Source organism: Anomaloglossus baeobatrachus, chromosome 8 (assembly GCF_048569485.1).
Source record: "Anomaloglossus baeobatrachus isolate aAnoBae1 chromosome 8, aAnoBae1.hap1, whole genome shotgun sequence".
Classification (NCBI taxonomy): domain Eukaryota; kingdom Metazoa; phylum Chordata; class Amphibia; order Anura; family Aromobatidae; genus Anomaloglossus; species Anomaloglossus baeobatrachus.
This window is the reverse complement of record NC_134360.1, coordinates 207,160,468-207,181,689: the sequence shown is the minus strand read 5'-3', so window position 1 is coordinate 207,181,689 and position 21,222 is coordinate 207,160,468. Positions and strand designations below refer to the sequence as shown.

Genomic DNA, 21,222 nt, shown 5'->3' with positions numbered 1-21,222 from the left:
TGTTCTTGTGCCCCCTTTGAGACCAAAATAAAGACTTTATAAAGTCTTACCTTTTTGTATGCTAATCTTTTTTTATGTACACGGGGGCGGGCTCTCTTGCATCCGTTAGTCGCCCTCCTGCCGCTTTACGCCGTCCGCCATCACTTATTTCCATAACTGAGGACGCCGCCCAGTTCTCCCGAAGTCTCGCGCATGCGCCGTGCCACTCTCGCAGGACTGAGCACTGTGCACCGTGTGACCGTTGGTGAAGCGATTCCCCTCTGCCTCCACCGTTCTGAGCAAGCGCTGGCCAGATGAACAGATGTCACCTTTTGCCCATCTTTCCCTGGAGCAGGAAATAGATGGGAGGAGCGGAGCAGCATAACGGTGGAGGCAGAGTGAAAAGCGCGGGCACGAGATTTTGGGCGGGTACTTGCTGATGACAATCACAGCGTCGCCCATAATCTCACGCCTGCGCAATCACATCACAACGCCGCTGGGAGGAGAGACGTGCAGTTTTGAGCAACAAACTGCACCAAAAAAATGTGGCAAAAATGCAGCGTGCGCACAAGGTCTTAGGCTATGTGTGCATGCTGAGAATTTGGTGCAGAAATTTTCTGCATCTTCTGGCATAATATCGCAGTGCATTTTTTCGGTGGTGTGGTTTTTTTTTTTGTTTTTTTTTTTTTCTCCCCATTCGTTTTTTTATAATTAAGTCAATGGGTGGAAGGACTGAAAAATGCAGGCAAAAACACACCAAGAATGGACATGCTGCAGATTATTTTCTGCACCAAATCTGCAAGGAAAAAATAAGCAGCGTGTGCACAAAACTTCAGAATTCTCATTGACTTTGCTGGCTTAGGCTGCTTTCACACATCCGGTTTTTCCTGTGCGGCACAATCCGGCGCTTTGCAGAAAAAACGCAACTGGTTTTTTTTTGCCGCCGGTTGTGGTTTTTTTGCATAGACTTACATTAGTGCCGTAATGTGCCGCATGGGCTTGCGTTCCGTCCGTTTTTTGCCGATGCGGCGGCCGGATGGAACATTGCCTGGCACGTTTTTTTGTCCTGCAAAAAAAAAACGCATTGCGCTGCATCCGGGTGATGCGGCGCGATTTGCAATGCAATGTGGCAAACACCGCATCCGGCTGCCGCATGCGTTTTTTTCCACTGCGCATGCTCAGTAGCCTGCCGCAAGCGGCAAAAAACGGACAGGCCGCATGTAAAAAACGTATGCAAAGGATGCGGTTTTGTCGCCGCATCCGTTGCATAGGTTTTAGAGTCGGATTGGCCGGCTCTGCTAAAACCGGAGGTATGAAAGCAGCCTTAAAGATAGGCATGCAAATCTGCACCAAAACTGCACCAAAAACACATACGAAGGCATTTTTATCTATCATGGAAATAAACATTTGTGGAGGAGGAAGAAAGATATTTGGTGTCCTGTGTAACCACATCAATGTGTCAGAACAGAGACACCAGATGGAGTATAAAAAAGTATATATTTTTTTTTTTATTTTTTAGTGGTTGGATAACAGTAGAGACTTTATTGGGGGTTTTTGTTTCTTTGGGGTTTTTTTTTTTTTTTAAGATCCGCGCCACTCAATTGCATGACCTGGAACTGGTATTGCATCTCTGCTCTATTCACAACCCTTTAGAATGAATTTGAATAGAATTCTCAATATTTAGCATAACCATCATATCATGTACAGAGGTTAATATCGAGCGCATGATCAGAAGATATTATTAACTTCTCGGAAAATCACTTTGCTAAACTCTAAATATATTTCTTCCCCACTTGTGGTTTCTGCCATAATCATGTTTTTGATTAAGCAACACATTTGCCAACTGTAGGAATAAATCATTAATTCTGAACTTAGTTTCTAGCATAAATAAAGAAGCTGGAGGCATACGTTTGCTCACACACCTTTTATTTATTGAATGTCCGTCTCCCCAAAAAATCCCTGGGGAGACCTTGGGCCCATTTACATGGGTGAATAATTGGGAGAAAAGTGATCGTGTCAACAATGCTGGTCTCCAGTTCTGATTTTGATGCACATACCCATCTATGTCCAGCAACAGTTCTGATTCTCATCCTCGGCCCATCCTGTTATATATGACCCCCAACGTGGTATATATGTCCCTCATCGTATATATATGTCCCTCATCATGCCGCACACATAAAAAAATAAATGATTATACTCTTCATCCCTTCACTCCTCCAGCGTGAGGTGTCCTCTTCTGATGCTGGCGAGTGACTTCAGCGTGTAAGCGGTGCAGCACATGACGTCACTGCCATGTGCCCACAGCTACATGCAGAAGTCAGCTGCCGTTATATTTTCACTGCTCCCCATTGGCTGGGTTAATGGGTGTGGGGAGCAGTGAATATTCATTTTGTTTAATAGCAGGCACAGTGTTTGTCCCAGCGCCGGCTCCTGACTCCTGTGACCTGCTCTCCTCTGCTTCTCCCCTCCGCTTCTCCCCTCTACCCCAAAACTACAGCAGGTATATCTGGATTATACGATGCACCCCCCCACTTTTCTCCCAAATTTTTTTTTTTTTTTATAAAAAAAAAGTGCACTTATAATCTGAAATTTATGGTAATTCTTGCACCTTACTTTTCTCTTCAAAAGCTTCACTTGATCCCTTTTCTCACACTTGCGTTGGACGGCTTCCGTGGCATTGCGTTGTGTGACTGATGCAACGGATGCGTTGCATATAGTGGCACAACGCAATGCTACGGATCGTACAAAACAACGGAAAGCTTTATTTATTTATTTTTTTCTTCTTCTTCTTCTTTACAGTTTACCGGCAGCCGACTATTGTGAACGATCAGCCAATCGCTCTCAATAGCCGGCTGCCGAGCACTCAGCTGGGCGCCCTCACATGCCGGCGGCCGGGCATGCCGGCGGTCGGTTGCTCAGCTGAGCGCTGTCACTTGCCGGCGGCCGGTTGCTGAGCTGAACACTCTCACTTGGGCACTCAGCTGAGCGCTGTCACTTGCCGGTGGCCGGGCATGCCGTCGGGCGGACGCTCAGCTTAGTGCTCTCACTTGCCGGTGGCCGGGCATGCCGGCGGGCGGGCGCTCAGCTTCGGCCACCGAGAGACAACAAAAATAAAGTTTGTGATTTAAAAAAAAAAAAAAAAAAAAAAGAGCATGCGCAGTGAAATCCTACGGATTGCGCTGCTCAAAAAAACGTTACATGCTGCGTTCCTTCCGCCCGACGCAGCGTCAAAATAACGACGCTGCGTCATCCAGCGGATGCATAGCGCAGTGCGTTAACGGACTGCGCTATTCTCCATAGTGACTGAATGCGCTGAACACAAGTGTGAAAGTAGCCTTATAGAAGGCCTGCGGATCTTCTCTGTGACTCCATCATCTTTACCTTCCATCTATCTCGGTATCGTCGTTCCATCTCCTTGATATCCTGATGAAATCTTTCTCTTTTGCTCTTCACTAACAATACCAAACTTTTCAGGAAAATAGTCCAACTGAAAATGTAAAAAGTGTAAAGCTATGTGCCCATCCGCAGGTACATCCACAGGTTTCACGCAGCTGCTCCCGTGAAACCGCAGCTATTTATAGCTGCGGTAGTACAGCAAAATAGCTGCAGTAAACCTGCGGGTATTCGTGCGACTTACCTGCGGAAGTCCCGGCCTCTATCTCCATAAGAGAGCCAGGATTTCCGCAGGTAATTCTGCAGAAATAATTGACATGCAAATACGTGCGGCTGCGGGACATCCGCAGCATATTCCGCAGCCGCACATATCCGCAGCATGAACACAGCACTACCCATGTTCCATAGGCTAACACGGGGAGTGTCTGTACTTGCTGAAACCTGCGGATTTATCTGGAAAATCCAGAAAATCCGCGGATTTTCCGCAGATAAATCCACAGGTTTAATCTTCCGTGGGCACACACAGCCTCACTTCAAATTCAGAAGACATCATGTGGCTTTGCCATTAATCTGCGAGCGGGCTTGGAGGAGGGCGTGTCGTGGCTCAAGAGGGTCAGTGTGCGGCATGATGGGTCGGCGATACTGCGGGCTTGTGGGGTGTCGTGGCGGCAGGCGCCATTGATCTGCGGGCTGTTTTGAATCTCTGGTCTTGGTGGCCGTTTTCTTGAAGTCTATGCCGTCAACTGCCAATCTGCGTACGCGCCACCTCCGCGACCATTTTCTTGAAGTCTATCGCATCCGCAGCCGATGATTCAATGGAGCCTGCAGTCCGCTGGCAGATCAGTGGCGCTTGCCGCTGCGACACCCCACGAGCCCGCAGTATTGCCAACCCTCCACTGCTGCACACTGACCCTCTTGAGCCACGACACCCCCTCCTCTGAAGCCCGCTGGCAGATCAATGGTGCCTGCTGCTGTGACACCCCTCTAGCCTGCAGTATCGCCGACCTTCCTGAGCCGCGACACCCCATCCGAGCTCTGGTGAGCTAACATAAGATGCGCTCATTTTAACAGTAAAACATTTTTTTTCCTATTTTTCTCCTTCAAATTTGGGGTGCGTCTTATAATCCGGTGCATCTTATAAAACGAAAAATAAGGTAACTTTATTTATATGTACTGTAGACAAATCACACGTAATCTGGCTTAAAAACCTCAAAATGCTGCTTATAAAACGCTGTGTGACAGTTTTGGCTTCAGAAAAAATGCCATGTGTGAACAAATACTAAGATGTCTCTGTAATCTTACGTTGCAGGTTGCCCACGCGGTGAATTCCAGTGCAGCAATAAGTTCTGTATCTCTGCAAGTTTTGTGTGTGACGGCGCCGATACCTGTGGTGATGGCAGCGATGAGGAGTATTGCGCCTTAGTCACTTGTAAATCGGGACAGTTCCGCTGCGGAAAAGGGGTGTGCATCCCCGAAAAGTGGGTATGTGATGGGCAAGCCGATTGTGCAGACCAGTCAGATGAATCTGAGGATCGATGTGGCCTGAAAAGTCAACCACAGGCGGTGACCCAATGTGGTGCTCAGGAGTTCAGGTGCGGCAATGGCAAGTGTGTTCACCTGAGCTGGAGGTGCGACGGCGACCAGGACTGTAAAGACAAGTCCGACGAGAAGGATTGCCGTGAGTGTTCAGTTTATAGGGAAAGTGATCTGCTCGAATACTCATATCTATAGATGACATTAACTCTCAGCTTTCTGCCCTCACAGCCATGGTGTCCTGTCGCCCGGATGAGTTCCAGTGTGGTGACGGATCCTGTATATTTGGGATGTATCAATGTAACGGAATCCGAGATTGCCTCGATGGCAGCGATGAGACGGGATGTCGCACTGGTAATCCAGTTTACTTGACTTTATATACATGATATCAAGGCTGGAGCTATACTAACATTTTCCTTAAAGGGGTCATCCGCTACTGTAGACATATTTTTTGATTTCTACGTTAATACATAGTTAGGGATTTAACACCTTCACGACCATGGACGGATATATCCGTCATGGAGCGAGTCCCGTTAAGCCCCGCCCCCTGCCACGGGCAGGCGGCGGTCAGCACACATATCGGCTGTTTTCAACAGCTAACATGTGTGCCTGCTAGCCGCGGGTGGAATCACTTCCACCCGCGGCCATTAACCCCTTAAATCTTGCTGCCAAAGTCTGGCAGCAAGATCTAAATGCGCACGGCCATGTTTTTTTACTTACCGCCGCCCCCACCGGAAGTCACGTGCGTGATCACGTGACTATCTGTGGTTGCCATCGTAGCACAGGGTCATGTCATGACGCTTGCAGCTACGAAGCTTCACTTTCGTTTTCCCTCGGCCGAGAGCAGAGGGAAAAAGAAAGTGATTGTATCTGCTGTTTACAGCTGTATAGCTGTGATCAGCAGATAGATAATAGCGATTGAATTGCTGATCGCTATAGTCCCCTAGGGGGACTAGTAAAATAAAAAAAAGTTAAAAAAAGTTTTAAAAAATAAAAAAACAACAAAAAACCTAAAAGTTCAAATCACCCCCCCTTTCCCCCCATTGAAAATTAAAGGGTTAAAAAATAAATATACCAATATTTGGTATCGCCGCGTTCAGAAATGCCCGATCTATCAAAATATAAAATCAATTAATCTGATTGGTAAACGGCGTAGTGGCAAAAAAATTCCAAACGCCAAAATTACATTTTTTGGTCGCCGCAAGTTTTATGCAAAATGCAATAACAGGCGATCAAAACGTAGCATCTGCGCAAAAATGGTACCATTAGAAACATCAGCTCGAGACGCAAAAAATAAGCAGTCACTGAGCCATAGATCCCAAAAAATAAGAACGCTACGTGTTTCGGAAAATGGCGCAAAACGTGCCCCAGTTTTATTGGACAAACTTGTGAATTTTTTTTAACCCCTTAGATACAAGTAAACCTATACATGTTTGGTGTCTACAAACTCGCACCGACCTCAGGCATCATACCCACACATCAGTTTTACCATATAGTGAACACCGTGAATAAAACAACCCAAAAACTATTGTGCCATCACACTTTTTTGCAATTTTTCCGCATTTGGAATTTTTTTGCTGTTTTCCAGTACACCACATGGTAAAACTTATGGTTTCATTTAAAAGTACAACTTGTCCCGCAAAAAACAAGCACTCATATGGCAGGATTGATGGAAAAATAAAAAAGTTACGGCTCTCGGAAGAAGGGGAGCAAAAAACAAAAAACGCAAAAAACGGAAAGTACCCCGGGGCTGAAGGGGTTAAAACAATTTTTCTGATTTGATTGAGTCCCATTAAAAAAAAATATTACACCGTTTGCCTTCTACAATCTCAGTGCTGCGCTGTCTGTTGCCGGCTGCAGAGTGAGTTATCTGAGAATCTATCAGTGAGCTTGTTCTGATGGGAAAATACGGAATTAATTTCTTGTCTTTTTCTGATCTCCTCTCAGCTGATTTATCACCACCGACCAAATCAAAGCTGAATATGCAGGGGAATAATAGAGCCTGTAGAAGCCAAAACCGTGCCATTTTTTTTTTTCCAATGAAACCCAATTGCAAAAATAATGCTTTCAAGTTTAAAATAAATAAATGAATGCACAAAATGTATTAACAGAAATCGAACTCTGTTCCCATTTTTCACATAAAAATAATAATGTATCTTGGCCTCTATAGAAATCATACTTGTGAACATTGTATTGCTTTAGTTGCTATAAAATAAAATACTTTTTATTTTGTATGCAGATGAAGGGGCTTCAGGCTACTCTTGGTGTGGCCGAGGGCTCAGTGCACTGTTGCACCCCCCCATTTTCCCTTACTGAGCGCTTAGTGCTATCTTGATAGACAGCGGACAAGTGAGCGCCGCCTGAGCTGAATCAGCGGCTCCGCATGGACTCTGCAGCCGGTTTACAGTGTCATTGCCAGTTCTCATCATTCTCTCCTGTTTACAGCACAGCACCTAGCGACAGCCGCAGGCAGGAGCCAGTGATGAGAGCAGCCAATGCCACAAAGTGAGCACAGCTGCATTGTCCGCGCGGAGGTGCACAGCCAGCTCTGTTAATAAAGATCCTTTGCACTTCCACATAGACACTGCAGCTTTGGCCATCATATTACATGGCACTTTGAGGACAGTAGTGACAATGTCTATAATGTGGTTAATGTGAATGTGGTCGCCTTGAAATCCATCAGGATTTGTGATTTGGCCATGGTCATATTGTGGCAGCATTTGAGTGTCGCAACGCGACCACATTAGCTTAATGCAATTTAGCAGCTCGATATTGGTCGCATAACATTTGGGTTTCAAAGTTTAGTCTTAAAGGAGTGGTTCACTACATAGCATAGTGGCCACACATCCATGTAAACGTCATAAAGGAGGTTTCTTTTTTAATACCTTGTTTAGTCAATTGTGCCTCTGAGCGGCGCTATTGCGGTCCGCTCATCCCCATCACGTGACCCTCGGGCTCTGTAACCTCTGAGATTTAGTGATGTCATATCAACTTCCCGTTGACTTCAGGCGGGATCCAGTCTCACCGAGTGACTGGGTTGTGGGTGGCGTTTCACCGCTCATCACAGGCCAGCATCTTGCGCGCTCTCTCCTTTGCTGAAGAGCGCTGCAAGCAGGAGCGATGTTAGGTTGTGACGAGTGATGAAACACCGCCCACAGTTCTGTCACTCAGGAAGACTGGGGCCTGTATCTGTGATGCCGGGTCAACTGGAAGTTGATGTGACATCACCAGATCTCAGAGGTCACGGAGCCACGGGGGTCACGTGAAGGGGATGAGCGAACCGTAATAGCGCCGCTCAGAGAAACAATTGACTAAACAAGGTATTTAAAAAAAGCCTTCTGTATGAGGTTTACATTGAGGCATGACCACTATGCTGATTAGACAACCACCTCTTTAAATTTCAGCTAACTTTACAAAACCTTACAACTCGAGCAGTCGTATTGTAACTTCCAGTAATACTGATTTTAATTCTTGCAGCAGTGGAAGTGCCGTGCGATGCAGAAGGAACATTTCAGTGCAAAAGCGGAGAATGTATTGACATTCGGAAAGTGTGTGACTTTAATCAGGACTGCCGGGACTGGTCTGATGAACCTCTGAAGGAGTGCGGTGAGTTTGTTCCCCACATGTTCCTTTTTGCACAAGTTGTGTTGATTGTACAGAACTCCGACTTCTGATACTTCCAGATGAATAGAATAGCAGCTGGATCCTACAGCAGCTCTATGCACATGGGACCCAGAAGCCGCCCTGGATATCATTTACAGACTAAACAAACCTCATGTAATAGTAATGTGTTGATTTTCTGTAAACTTGGATCCCCCTGTTCTCATTAAACTTTAATAATGCAAACGAAACATCAGGATTTTAGCTCCCTGAGCTCGAACCCACTAAGCTCCAAATGTTGCGAAGACCTGCAAGTAGTAACTAACAACTACTGACTGTATACACGGATTAACATATTAAAGGGAACCTGTCATTAGATTCATGCTACCCAAACCGCAGGCAGCATGAATGTGATAATAGTTCAGCGATTACAGCCAGGTAAGGGTTAAGGCCCCGTCACACACAACGAGATCGCTAACGAAATTGTTGCTGCGTCACCGTTTCTGTGACGCAACAACGATCCCGCCTGCGACCTCGTTATGTGTGACACCTACCAGCGATCAGGCCCCTGCTGTGAGATCGCTAGTCGTTGCTGAATGTTCTTGACCATTTTGTTCAAAGGCGATGTCCTGCTGGGCAGGACGCATCGCTGTGTATGACGCCTACCAACGACCTCCTAACACAGTCCCAACGCCCGCCAAGATAGTTATACAGGTCGCTGATCGTTACTGCGTCGTTGGTAAGATCTGACTGTGTGAAATCTCACCAGCGACTTACCAGCAACTTACCAGCGATCCTTATCAGGTCACATCGTTTTCGGGATCGCTGGTAAGTCATTAAATGTGATGGGGGCTTTACTCTGACATGTTGCGGCATTTCAGAGATAACCGTTTGAAAAGCCAGCCGGGGACGATAGGAAGAGACCGGATTAGTCTAATAATGTTCCCAGTCGGCTTCTCCCTACCCCATTCCGGTTGATTGAGAGTTCTGTGTTGTGTGTGTACGTGGGGAAAGACTGGTCTATTAATCGAGGTGAAGAGAAGCATGGCCGTGTGCCACACCGGACGAGTCAGGTCTCTCCCGATCATCCCCAGATGGCTTTTCAAATTTGTTTTCTCTGAAACGTTTCGGAGTAAAGCATAACCGGATGCAATTTTGCACTGATTTGTGCTCCCATGGTTTGGGCACCATAAATCTAGTGACAGATTCTCCTTAACATGTACCGGTCATCTCACCTGATGTTTCTTTTTTGGTAAATACTTACTTTGCCCATGAAATAACATTTTCTCGGAAACTTTTCTTAGAAATCTACATTGTGGTGGTCTTTTTTTTTTTTTTTTTTTTTTATTCCTAATGGAAATGTATGAATAAGTTAGAGGTTGTCCACTACTTTTACATTGATGGCCGATCCTTAAGGTACCGTCACACTAAGCAACATCGATAGCAACATCGCTGCTGAGGCACAACTTGCTAGCGATGTTGCTGTGTGTGACATCCAGCAACAACCCGGCCCCTGCTGTGAGGTCGCTGGTTGTTGCTGAATGTACTGGACCATTTTTTAGTTGTTGCTGTCCCGCTGTGAAGCACACATCGCTGCGTGTGACAGCGACAGAGCAACAACTAAATGTGCAGGCAGCAGGAGCCGGCTTCTGCGGACACTGGTAACCACGGTAAACATCGGGTAACCAAGAAGCCCTTCCCTTGGTTACCCGATATTTACCTTTGTTACCGCTCCCACACTGCCAGTGCCGGCTCCCTGCTCTCTGCACACGTAGCCGGAGTACACATCGGGTAATTAACCCGATGTGTACTGTGGCTAGGAGTGCAGGGAACAGGGAGCTGGTTACCCAATATTTACCTTAGTTACCAAGCGCAGCATGCTTCCACGTGTAGCGACGCTCCAGCGATCCCTGCCAGGTCAGGTTGCTGGTGGGATCGCTGGAGCGTCGCTTAGTGTGACATCTCACCAGCGACCTCCTAGCAACTTACCAGCGATCCCTATCAGGTTGTATCGTTGTTGGGATCGCTGGTAAGTTGTTTAGTGTGACTGGGCCTTTAGGATAAGTCATCAATGTCTGATCGGCCGGGGTCCAACACTTGGCACCCCCGCTAATCAGCTGTTCTTTGTGCCGGCGGTGGCAGCAGGCAGCGGGAGATGCTCAGTTCCAGAGCTGCTCAGTCTTTTGATAGCAGCTGTGTCCGGGTACTGCATATCCGCCTCATTGATTTGAATGGGATGTGGATGTGCAGTACCTGGCCACGGCCTCTATCAGTTAATGGGGCAGTTCCGGCTGCCATCACCGAAAACAGCTGATCGGTGCGGGTGCCGGGTGTCGGACCCTGGCCGATCAGACATTGATGAATTATCCTAAGGATCGGCCATCTGTGTAGAAGTAGTGGACAACCTCTTTAACACCTGGATGTTACCATTTTCTTTGTCATTGGTATCCCTACACAGTATAAATTACCTTTTATGTATTTTTTATTATTCTGCTTTGCCTGTGATTTGGCTGTAGCAGTGATATTCCGACTGAAGGACACATGATCACTACAGCCAGTTTTTGTGCTCCCTGGTTAGCACGATCTACACCAGTATTGCCGCTGGGCGTAATGAATGGCTGCAGCGGTGATGATCACCCTGTCGTAAACTAATGTAAATTACTGCTCATGTGTTCTTATGAATGCTCATTTCCCCATTATTGACCCTTGTAATGGACCCTGCGCTGCATGATTCTCTATTAACGGACTGTCATATCTTAGGTGTTAACGAGTGCTTGATAAATAACGGCGGTTGTTCGCACATATGCAAGGATCTGAAGGTGGGACATGAATGTGACTGCCCTACAGGCTACAAGTTAATTGATAAGAAAACATGTGGAGGTACGTTACATACTTATTGACCTTTATCAATCTGGCTGCAGGCAATTTTTACCTGAAGAAGCAAGAACACCGCACGTGCGCATGCGCGGTGCCGTCTTTAAACTGATTCCTTCCGTCTGCTGTAAATTATATGCTGTTAACTCATAATGCAGATGACTTCATTGTGTGTGTGTGTGTGTGTGTGTGTGTGTGTGTGTGTATAACATATAATTATATAAAACATTAGTGCATGCCCTCATCATCTCCCGCCTCGACTACTGCAACCTCCTGCTCTCTGGCCTCCCTTCCAACACTCTTGCACCCCTCCAATCTATCCTAAACTCTGCGGCCCGCTTAATCCACCTCTCCCCTCGCTACTCCCCAGCCTCGCCACTCTGCCAATCCCTTCACTGGCTTCCCATCGCCCAACGACTCCAGTTCAAAACATTAACCATGACATACAAAGCCATGCACAACCTGTCTCCTCCCTACATCTGTGACCTAGTCTCCCGGTACCTACCCGCACGCAACCTCAGATCCTCACAAGATCTCCTTCTCTGCTCCTCTCTTATCTCCTCTTCCCACAATCGCGTACAAGATTTCTCCCGTGCCTCCCCCATACTCTGGAACGCTCTACCTCAGCACATCAGACTCTCCACTACCGTGGAAAGCTTCAAGAGGAACCTCAAGACCCACCTCTTCCAACAAGCCTACAACCTACAATAGCCCTCAGGCCAGTACACCACTGCGCAACCAGCTCTGTCCTCACCTATTGTACCATCACCCATTCCCTGTAGACTGTGAGCCCTCGCGGGCAGGGTCCTCTCTCCTCCTATACCAGTCTGTCTTGTACTGTTAATGATTGTTGTACGTATAACCTCTCTCACTTGTAAAGCGCCATGGAATAAATGGCGCTATAATAATAATAATAATTACATGCCTCAACGGTGAAATTGCAAAACCATGACGGAAAAGTCATGGTATTATGGAAATCACAGGATGGATAGATACGTTACTGATCTGCAAATGATTGAAAAAATGTAAACTAAATTTTCAGAACATTACGATTATTTTAGTATGAGCAGAAATCCCGACACTTGCACTACTTGGCTAATATCAATGAGGTTAGTAATGGTTGTCTAAGGAACGCACTGCCTCCCTGAGTGTACTTGAACAAGTCATCAAGATCCACTGCTGGCAGCTCCCCGTGTAATTGCCGACCAATGACGTCCGAGATGTGCTCGATGGGAGACAAGTCTGGAGATGCTGGAGGCCATGGTAATACTATGATGCCAAGCAAGGCTACTCACAGTAGTATGGGCTGGCTTTCTTGTGTTAACAAAATGGATCCTGGGACATTTTGGCGCAATAACAGTACCGCTGATCCACGACCAAATCAATGTAAAGCGAGCTGTTAGTATACTAGGAATGGGGACTAAAGGGTGCTTTACACGAGACGAGCTATCGTGCGATGCATAGTCTAGGTCACGGTTTTCGTGAAGCAGATCCAGCATTGTACGCGATGGCGTCTCGTGTGATACCTCCTAGCGACGCAGTATCGCTCGCAAATCGTGAGTCGTGTACTCGTCGCTAGGTTTCATAAAATTGTTTAATTAAAATGGTGCCGGTTGTTCATCGTTTCCGTGGCATCACACGTTGCTCCGTGTGACACCACGGGAACGATGAACACAGCTAACCTGTGTCCCGCGGCTCCCGCCGGCTATGTGGAAGGAAGGAGGTGGGCGGGATGTTTACATCCCGTTTATCTCCGCTCCTCCGCTTCTATTGGCCGGCTGCCGTGTGACGCCGCTGTGACGCAGAAGGTCCCTCCCACTTCAGGAAGTGGACGTTCGTCGCCCACAGCGAGGTCGCTCGGCAGGTATGTGCGTGTGACGGGGGTTAAACGAGTTTGTGCGCCACGGGCAGCGATTTGCCCGTGACGCAAAAACGACGGGGGCGGGTATGATTGCTCGTGCTATCGCACGATAGATCGACTCATGTAAAGCAGGCATTAGAGTGATCCAGCTACCATTCATTATGCCAACCCAGACCAGGGCTGGTGTGATGTTCTGTCGTGAAGGCATCCTCATTGCTCCACCTTTTTTTGACGCAGTGATAGCTGGAGATTAAAGGGAACGTGTCACCAAATTTGGCGACTATAAGCTGCGGCCACCGCCACTGATCTTCTTATATACAGCATTCCAGAATACTGTACATAAGAGCCCAGGCCGCACTGTAGAACATAAAAAGCACTTTTATAATACTCACCTATGGGGGTGGTCCGGTCCGATATGTGTTGCTGCTCACCGGTCCGGCGCCTCCTCTCTGCTGCAATTTCCATCCTCCTTCTACCCAGCTCAGTATGGGTGACGTGTCTATGTCATCCACAGAGGCCATAATTGCAGTCTTGCGCAGGCGTCCTTTGATCTGTCCTGCTGAGGGCAGATCAAAGCACTGTAATGCGCAGGCACGAGGAAAGTTTAAAGACCACCCACGCATGCACACTACAATACTTTGATCTGCCCTGAGCAGGACCTCAATGCCGGCTACTGTGCATGCACATGGGCCCCAGATGGAGGAGGACAGAGATCGCAGCAGGGAGGAGGCGCTGGACCGGAGAGCAGTGACACCCATCGGACCGGACCGCCCCTCCTAGGTGAGTATTATAAGTGTTTTTTTACCTTCACTACACAGTGGCCTGGGCTCATATATACAGCATTCTGGAATGCTGTTTATAAGAGCTCAATGGTGTTATAGGCACGAAAGATGGAGGCCATGTGGGCCAAGCCATAAAGAGGTATTCATGAGAGAACATCACATCGATCCTAATCCTTGGCCTATGTTGTGAGGTTGTATAATTTACAGTAGCCGGGCCCCCTTAGTCTTCATCCCAGGCACAGTAACAGCTGGGTGTTACATTGATGTGCTTGTGGAACCAATAGTATGGCCAATTTCTCAAGGGAGGCAGTTACTTCTTACTGTTACTATTATAGAGGATAACCCATCCACTACCTGTAACATGTCCGTTACCAGTAATGTTACTTGCATACAGTATACGGAGGATGCTTGCGTCTCATATCAGAGCTATAAATACAGATAACATTACAAGTACACGCGGAGCATTGCAGCCACATGGAAACTAACAGCTGGACAGAAAGTTGTCCACTACTGTAAGATGTCACCATCCATTTCACCTAGAGCAGAAGAGCAGATCTTTGTGGTGTATTAACGTATTGTGATAACTGTTGTATGTGAACAGCTTCTGCAAAAAAAAAACCCCTGCAAAAAGGTACAGCAAATCTGCACATTTCACCCAGTGCGAGGATTATCGAGCAAGATCATTTTTATATCCGCAGCACTTTTAATTTTACACTGTGCATACAAACTGGAAACCATCATTTTACAGTGAGATTATTCACAAGTGGAAAACAGTCAAGACAATTGTCAATCTTACCAGGGTGGACATGCCAGCAAGTTCACCACAAAGGTCAGAGTGTGCAATCCTCAGAGGAAAACTCAAGAGCTAAAGCTCAGATGCTAAAGGCTTCATTTAGTCTTTTTCTAATTGTACGGTCATAAACTTGAACAAGTATGGTTGTTTGGACCATTTGCCAGGAAAAAAAACCCTTTCTTTCTACAAAAAAAAAAAGACATGGCAGAACAGCTAAAGCTTGCAAAGTTTCATTTGAAGAAACCACAAGACCCCTCTCTGGAGCAATGTCCTTTGGACAAATGAGACCAGAAGCAAGTTGATTGGTAAAAAAAAACAAATACAACATATCTGTACAAACCTGATGCAGGGCATTATGGCCGAACACCTCATACTGTCAAGTTTGGTGGTGGGGAATGATGATTTGGGTTCATTTTGCAGCCACAGGACCTGAGCACCTTGTGGTATATAGAGGAGTTCATTGTCTATTCAGTGACTGCAGAGTAAAATATGGGGCCATCTATCCAAAAGCTAAAGCCCGTCTGAGACTGGGTCACAAACAGCCGTAAATCTACATCAGGATGTCTGAAGAAGAAAAGAATTGGGCGGAGTGGGGGGGTTATAATAGCCCAAAGCCAAGATCTCACAAATTCAAATACGGTGATGAGAACTGTGCGAAAACGAGTGCCCACAAATCACATTGCGAAAAAAAGAATAAACCAAAATTCCTCCAGAACAATGTGAGCGACTGATGAAGCCATGCAGAAAACTATTACTAAAGTTATTGCTGCTAAAGCTGCATCTACGGGCTATTGGGTTGTGGGGTGTACTTAATTTTTATCACACTGATAAATAAAGACATGGTGTAATTTGTCATGTGTTGGTCATCGGATATAGTATTTTCTTAATTTTAAGGCTTTTTAAGGATTAGATGCTTTTTATTATGTAGTTATACGTAACGCCATAGAATTCAATGAGCGTGTACTTAGATTTTCTCCTGCATGTATGTGCATATATAGAATAACACACACTTACATAGACTGATATATACACATATAATATATGTACACACATTATTCACACATTGTATGTATGTATGTATGTATACAAAAATTGTTTAAAAGAACTGAGAGTCCTCAGTGGTTGATACCTTTTAATGGCGAACTGAAAAGATGGTAATAATTGCAAGCTTTCGAGACTACTCAGGTCTCTTCATCAGGCATGGTATAACACAAAATCTTTTCTGTGTTATACCACGCCTGATGAAGAGACCTGAGGAGTCTCGAAAGCTTGCTATTATTACCATCTTTTCAGTTCGCCATTAAAAGGTATCAACCACTGAGGGGACTCAGTTCTTTTAAACAATTGTTTTATCTCTACTGGCTAAAACGGTACAAAGATATATTTTACTTGTATCATGTATGTATACATACATACTCACATTGTATGTATGTATACATACATACATACATACATACACACACACATTGTACACATACACACACATTGTACACATACACACACACACATTGTACACATACATACACACACATTGTACACTTACATACACACACATACACATTGTACACTTACATACACACACAGTACATATAGATACATACACACACATTGTACACTTACATACACACACATTGTACACTTACATGCAAACACACTGTACACTTACATGCAAACACACTACATATACATACACACACATTGTACATATACATACGCACACATGGTACACTTACACACATACTTACATACATACACACGCACACATTGTACTCGTGCACACATGTACTCACAGTTGATGTAGATTTCTGCGCCGGGCTTGACTTCTGTGTTGCAGTAAGATTTTGAGTCCATTGTCTTATCACTGGAAAAAAGTGTGTAGGGAATCAATGAGGGTGGGGGGTACCGGGCAGATGATTTAATACCCCTATAGGCTCTCTGCAGACTTTCTTTCCCCACCCCCTCCTTTTATTACTAGCTGTGATCCGCAGAAGCGGGAGGGGATTGTAGTGCCTGTATCAGGGTTACAGAGAAGGACTGGAGCCTAATAGGGGGCTGGAGGGGACTAGAAAGTTCCATCTTTCTGAAAGCCGCTATGGGGCTGGGCATTTTCTTGGTGAGATGGGGCAGACTTGTTAAAGGCCCAGCAGACGGGTAACTGGCGAGTCTCCATCCTGAGCAAAGAAAGTCTCAGCCAGAGTAGAGGACATAACTTGTATTTGTCTTAGCATCTACTTTGTGTCTGTCCCACACGCCCATGTCCCCTAGCCCAGCCGGTCATTTTTTGCTTGTAAGTCTCATGGACCTTTAGGCTATGTGCCCACGGGAGAAAGCAACCGCAGATTTTATCGCATGAATGGATAGCTGCGGATTCCAGGTAGTTGTTGCGTGAACCTGCGGAAATACCTGCAGAAAAGTCCACAGGTACGATGTCCTGTGGGCACATGGCCTTAAAACATCAATCCTGTTGCATCTTTCCTTAGAAGTCTTTATTGCACTGTTCCTCTGTTATTCTTCCTAGAAATGTATGGATAAATTGACAACTGGGTGCCTATGGGTGTTACTGTACATATTGGATATTGTCAGACTATGTTGGAACGGGCCCCAACTGGTACCACCCAGTTGTCAGGTTATTCGTATATTTCCAGGAGGAACAACAGAGGAATAACACAACACAGATTTCAATTAATGGGATATAAAATTATTTACAGGGACGGGGACAAGGAGGGAGGTCACTTGCTTTAAAATTGTTCATTTCTTTACCGGATGTAAATGCCGCCGTCCTCCTGAATCCGGTGTTGGATTTTCTTTTGTTCCTGCTCCCCTCCTTTATTAATATATGGCCCCCTCTTTCCTATATATAAATCTTAAATGGGGATGTACCTACGCTCTTTTCTGGGGGCATCTTTTTGAGGGCCACTCCCATTTGACTAAAAGGTAGTAGCTTTATATACAGGGAAGATGAGGTCCTATCTCAGGAACGGAGAGGCACAGGAGCAAAGAAAAACTACACTGGATTCAGGAGAACAGCGGTATTTATACCAGGTAAAGAAATTACATATCTACGTCAAGTGACAGGTCCGCTTTAAGTAAATGAAACTGTTCCCCTCCCCCCTCTTCTGCTGCTGTTGCAGAGATCAATGCTCAGAGGACAAATTTTGAAATCTCATGTACTGTGCAATATTACATACAGGGGCAAGTATCCATAGCCTCGATTTATGAGATTAGAAGCTCTGTATTTTTCCAGAAACAGCGCCACTCTTGACCATTGGCCATCTCTGGTATTACAACTTATCTTCATACTCTTAAATTGGCCTGAGCTATAGTACCAGACACAGACATTAGACAGTGATCCTTGCTTTAAAATTCAAATAAAAAAATCCTTCTATTTCTCCTATTAATTTTTCTCCTCGGTACTTGCCACACTGGTGATGGGCTTAATATTCATTTCATGTTCCTATATTTTGCCTTTTATGTTTGGTTTTCAGACATTGACGAATGTGAGAACCCCGACGCCTGCAGTCAGATCTGCGTCAATTATAAAGGAGACTATAAATGTGAATGTTACGAAGGATTTCAGATGGACAGCGTGTCTAAGACGTGCAAAGCGGCAGGTGAGTGCCGGGGACGAGCGTGTCACTAAGTGGGGAGCAAGAAGCCGCAGCAAGTAAATTATATATGAGCTTACAACTAAGGCCGTGTTTACTACATGGAATGGCTTAAAGAAAAAAGTGTCTCAGGGCCTGGAGGGAATCGCATCAATGGCAGAGAGTCAAGTACTATGTGGGGTCAGAACCTGTGGCACTTCTGACGCCAGCTGTTGTGAAAACTACAACTCCCACCATGCCTTGATACATTCTGATTAATAATTGTAATATTTTTTTCTCTAGTAGCTATATATTTTCTCTCTCTCTCTCTCTCTATCTATCTATCTATCTATCTATCTATCTATCTATATATATATATATATATATATATATATATATATATATAATTTTATTAGTGTATACTACGCATATATATATATATTACACACACACTTATTCATACATACAACATACACACATACATACAACATACACACAGAAACATATACACACACACATATATACACAGTGTGCAGAATTATTAGGCAAGTTGTATTTTAGAGGATTTTTTTTTATTATTGATCAACAACTATGTTCTCAATCAACCCAAAAGCCTCATAAATATCAAAGCTTAATATTTTTGGAAGTTGGAGTGGTTTGTTTTTTTTTAGATTTGGCTATCTTAGGAGGATATCAGTTTGTGCAGGTAACTATTACTGTGCAGAATTATTAGGCAACTTAATAAAAACCAAATATATTCCCATCTCACTTGTTTATTTTCACCAGGTAAACCCATATAACTGCACAACATTTAGAATTAAACATTTCTGACATGCAAAACCCCAAAAAATTAGTGACCAATATAGCCACCTTTTCGTTATGATGACACTCAACAGACTACCATCCATAGATTCTGTCAGTTGCTTGATCTGTTTACGATCAACATTGCGTGCAGCAGCCACCACAGCCTCCCAGACACTGTTTTCCCTCCCTGTACATCTTACATTTTATGAGGCACCACAGGTTCTCTATGGGGTTCAGATCAGGGGAACAAGGGGACCATGTCATTATTTTTTCAACTATTAGACCTTTACTGGCCAGCCATGCTGTGGAGTAGTTGGATGCATGTGATGGAGCATTGTACTGCATGAAAATCATGTTTTTCTTGAACGATACCGACTTCTTCCTGTACCACTGCTTGAAGAAGTTGTCATCCAGAAACTGTCAGTAGGTCTGGGAGTTGAGCTTCACTCCATCCTCAACCCGAAAAGGTCCCACAAGTTCATCTTTGATGATACCAGCCCATACCAGTACCCCACTTCCACCTTGCTGGCATCTGAGTCGGAGTGGAGCTCTCTGCCCTTTACTGATCCAGCCTCTGGCCCATCCATCTGGCCCATCAAGAGTCACTCTCATTTCATCAGTCCATAAAACCTTTGAAAAATCATTCTTAAGATATTTCTTGGCCCAGTCTTGACATTTTATCTTATGTTTCTTGTTCAAAGGTGGTGGTTTTTCAGCCTTCCTTACCTTGGCCATGTCCCTGAGTATGGCACACCTTGTGCTTTTTGATACTCCAGTAACCTTGCAGCTCTGAAATATGGCCAAACTGGTGGCAAATGGCATCTTGGCAGCTTCACGCTTGATTTTCCTCAATTCATGGGCAGTTATTTTGCGCCTTTTTAGCCCAACATGCTTCTTGCGACCCTGTTGGCTATTTGCCATGAAACGCTTGATTGTTCGGTGATCACGCTTCAAAAGTTTGGCAATTTCAAGACTGCTGCATCCCTCTGCAAGACATCTCACATTTTTGGACTTTTCAGAGCCTGTCAAATCTCTCTTCTGACCCATTTTGCCAAAGGAAAGGAAGTTGCCTAATAATTAAGCACACATTATATAGGGTGTTGATGTCATTACACCACACCCCTCATCATTACAGAGATGCACATCACCTGATTTACTTAATTGGTAGTTGGCTCTCAAGCCTATACAGCTTGGGGTAGGACAACATGTATAAAAAGCATCATGTGATCAAAATACTCATTTGCCTAATAATTCTGCACAGTGTATATATAAAATATATAGAATATCTTTATAGATTTTTTTTTTAACCCCACCTATATTAAGCTCCGAGGCCTCCCCAGAACATAAGACATTTTTTAAATGGTAAATTTGATTCCATTGACTTCCAGCAGATTAGCTCATCTCTAAAAAATGTATATTCTTGTGCATTATTTTGTGTCCTACAGGACAGAGCCCATACCTTATTTTTACAAACCGCCATGAACTCCGCCAAATTGATCTGGTCCGCAGAGATTACTCTCGTCTCGCCTCACAATTAAAAAATGTTGTGTCTTTGGATGTAGAAGTGATCAGCAAAAAGATTTACTGGTGTGACCTTTTCCATCGGAAAATTTACAGGTGAGTACGTATTCACGTCTGTGTTTTGGTGTCACACATACAACTATTGATGCAGTTTTTTGCTCCAGCCTTTTACAACTCCCATTGAAATCCATAGTACATTTGAGCTCCCCCTACTGGCAGTTGAAGGTAGATAGAATTTATCATTTAAAGGTATGTTCATTCCTAGGACATTTAAAATATCTGCTAAACTTGGCCCTGAAGCTTTCATCCTCTGCCTCAAGGTTATGGCTGGTGGCAGCCAAGAAAAGCTGGGATGTGGGACATTGCTATGAGGTCCTGAGGTCCTATGGATAGTCCATTAATGTCCAAGATGGGAACATTACTTGTTATATACATTTTCTGGTCCTATTTTTAAAATTTTGGGGAGTCATGCTCCCAAAAGAATTAAAATCTGTACTC

The 21,222-nt window shown here is 44.9% G+C and overlaps 2 protein-coding genes across 3 annotated transcripts in view; one reads left to right on the top strand and one right to left on the bottom strand.

The window, feature by feature from the left end:
• Positions 1-21,222, top strand: part of LRP8 (LDL receptor related protein 8) — a 285,604-nt gene that overhangs the window by 220,109 nt on the left and 44,273 nt on the right. For both annotated transcript variants that reach the window (XM_075320106.1, XM_075320105.1), the window contains 6 exons: positions 4,682-5,050; positions 5,137-5,259; positions 8,383-8,511; positions 11,266-11,385; positions 18,301-18,426; positions 20,649-20,820. In XM_075320106.1, the coding sequence (XP_075176221.1) occupies positions 4,682-5,050; positions 5,137-5,259; positions 8,383-8,511; positions 11,266-11,385; positions 18,301-18,426; positions 20,649-20,820 (1,039 nt within the window). The remainder of the gene's footprint in view (positions 1-4,681; positions 5,051-5,136; positions 5,260-8,382; positions 8,512-11,265; positions 11,386-18,300; positions 18,427-20,648; positions 20,821-21,222) is intronic.
• Positions 1-21,222, bottom strand: part of LOC142248802 (uncharacterized) — a 74,488-nt gene that overhangs the window by 31,410 nt on the left and 21,856 nt on the right. The gene's annotated exons all lie outside the window — the stretch shown is intronic.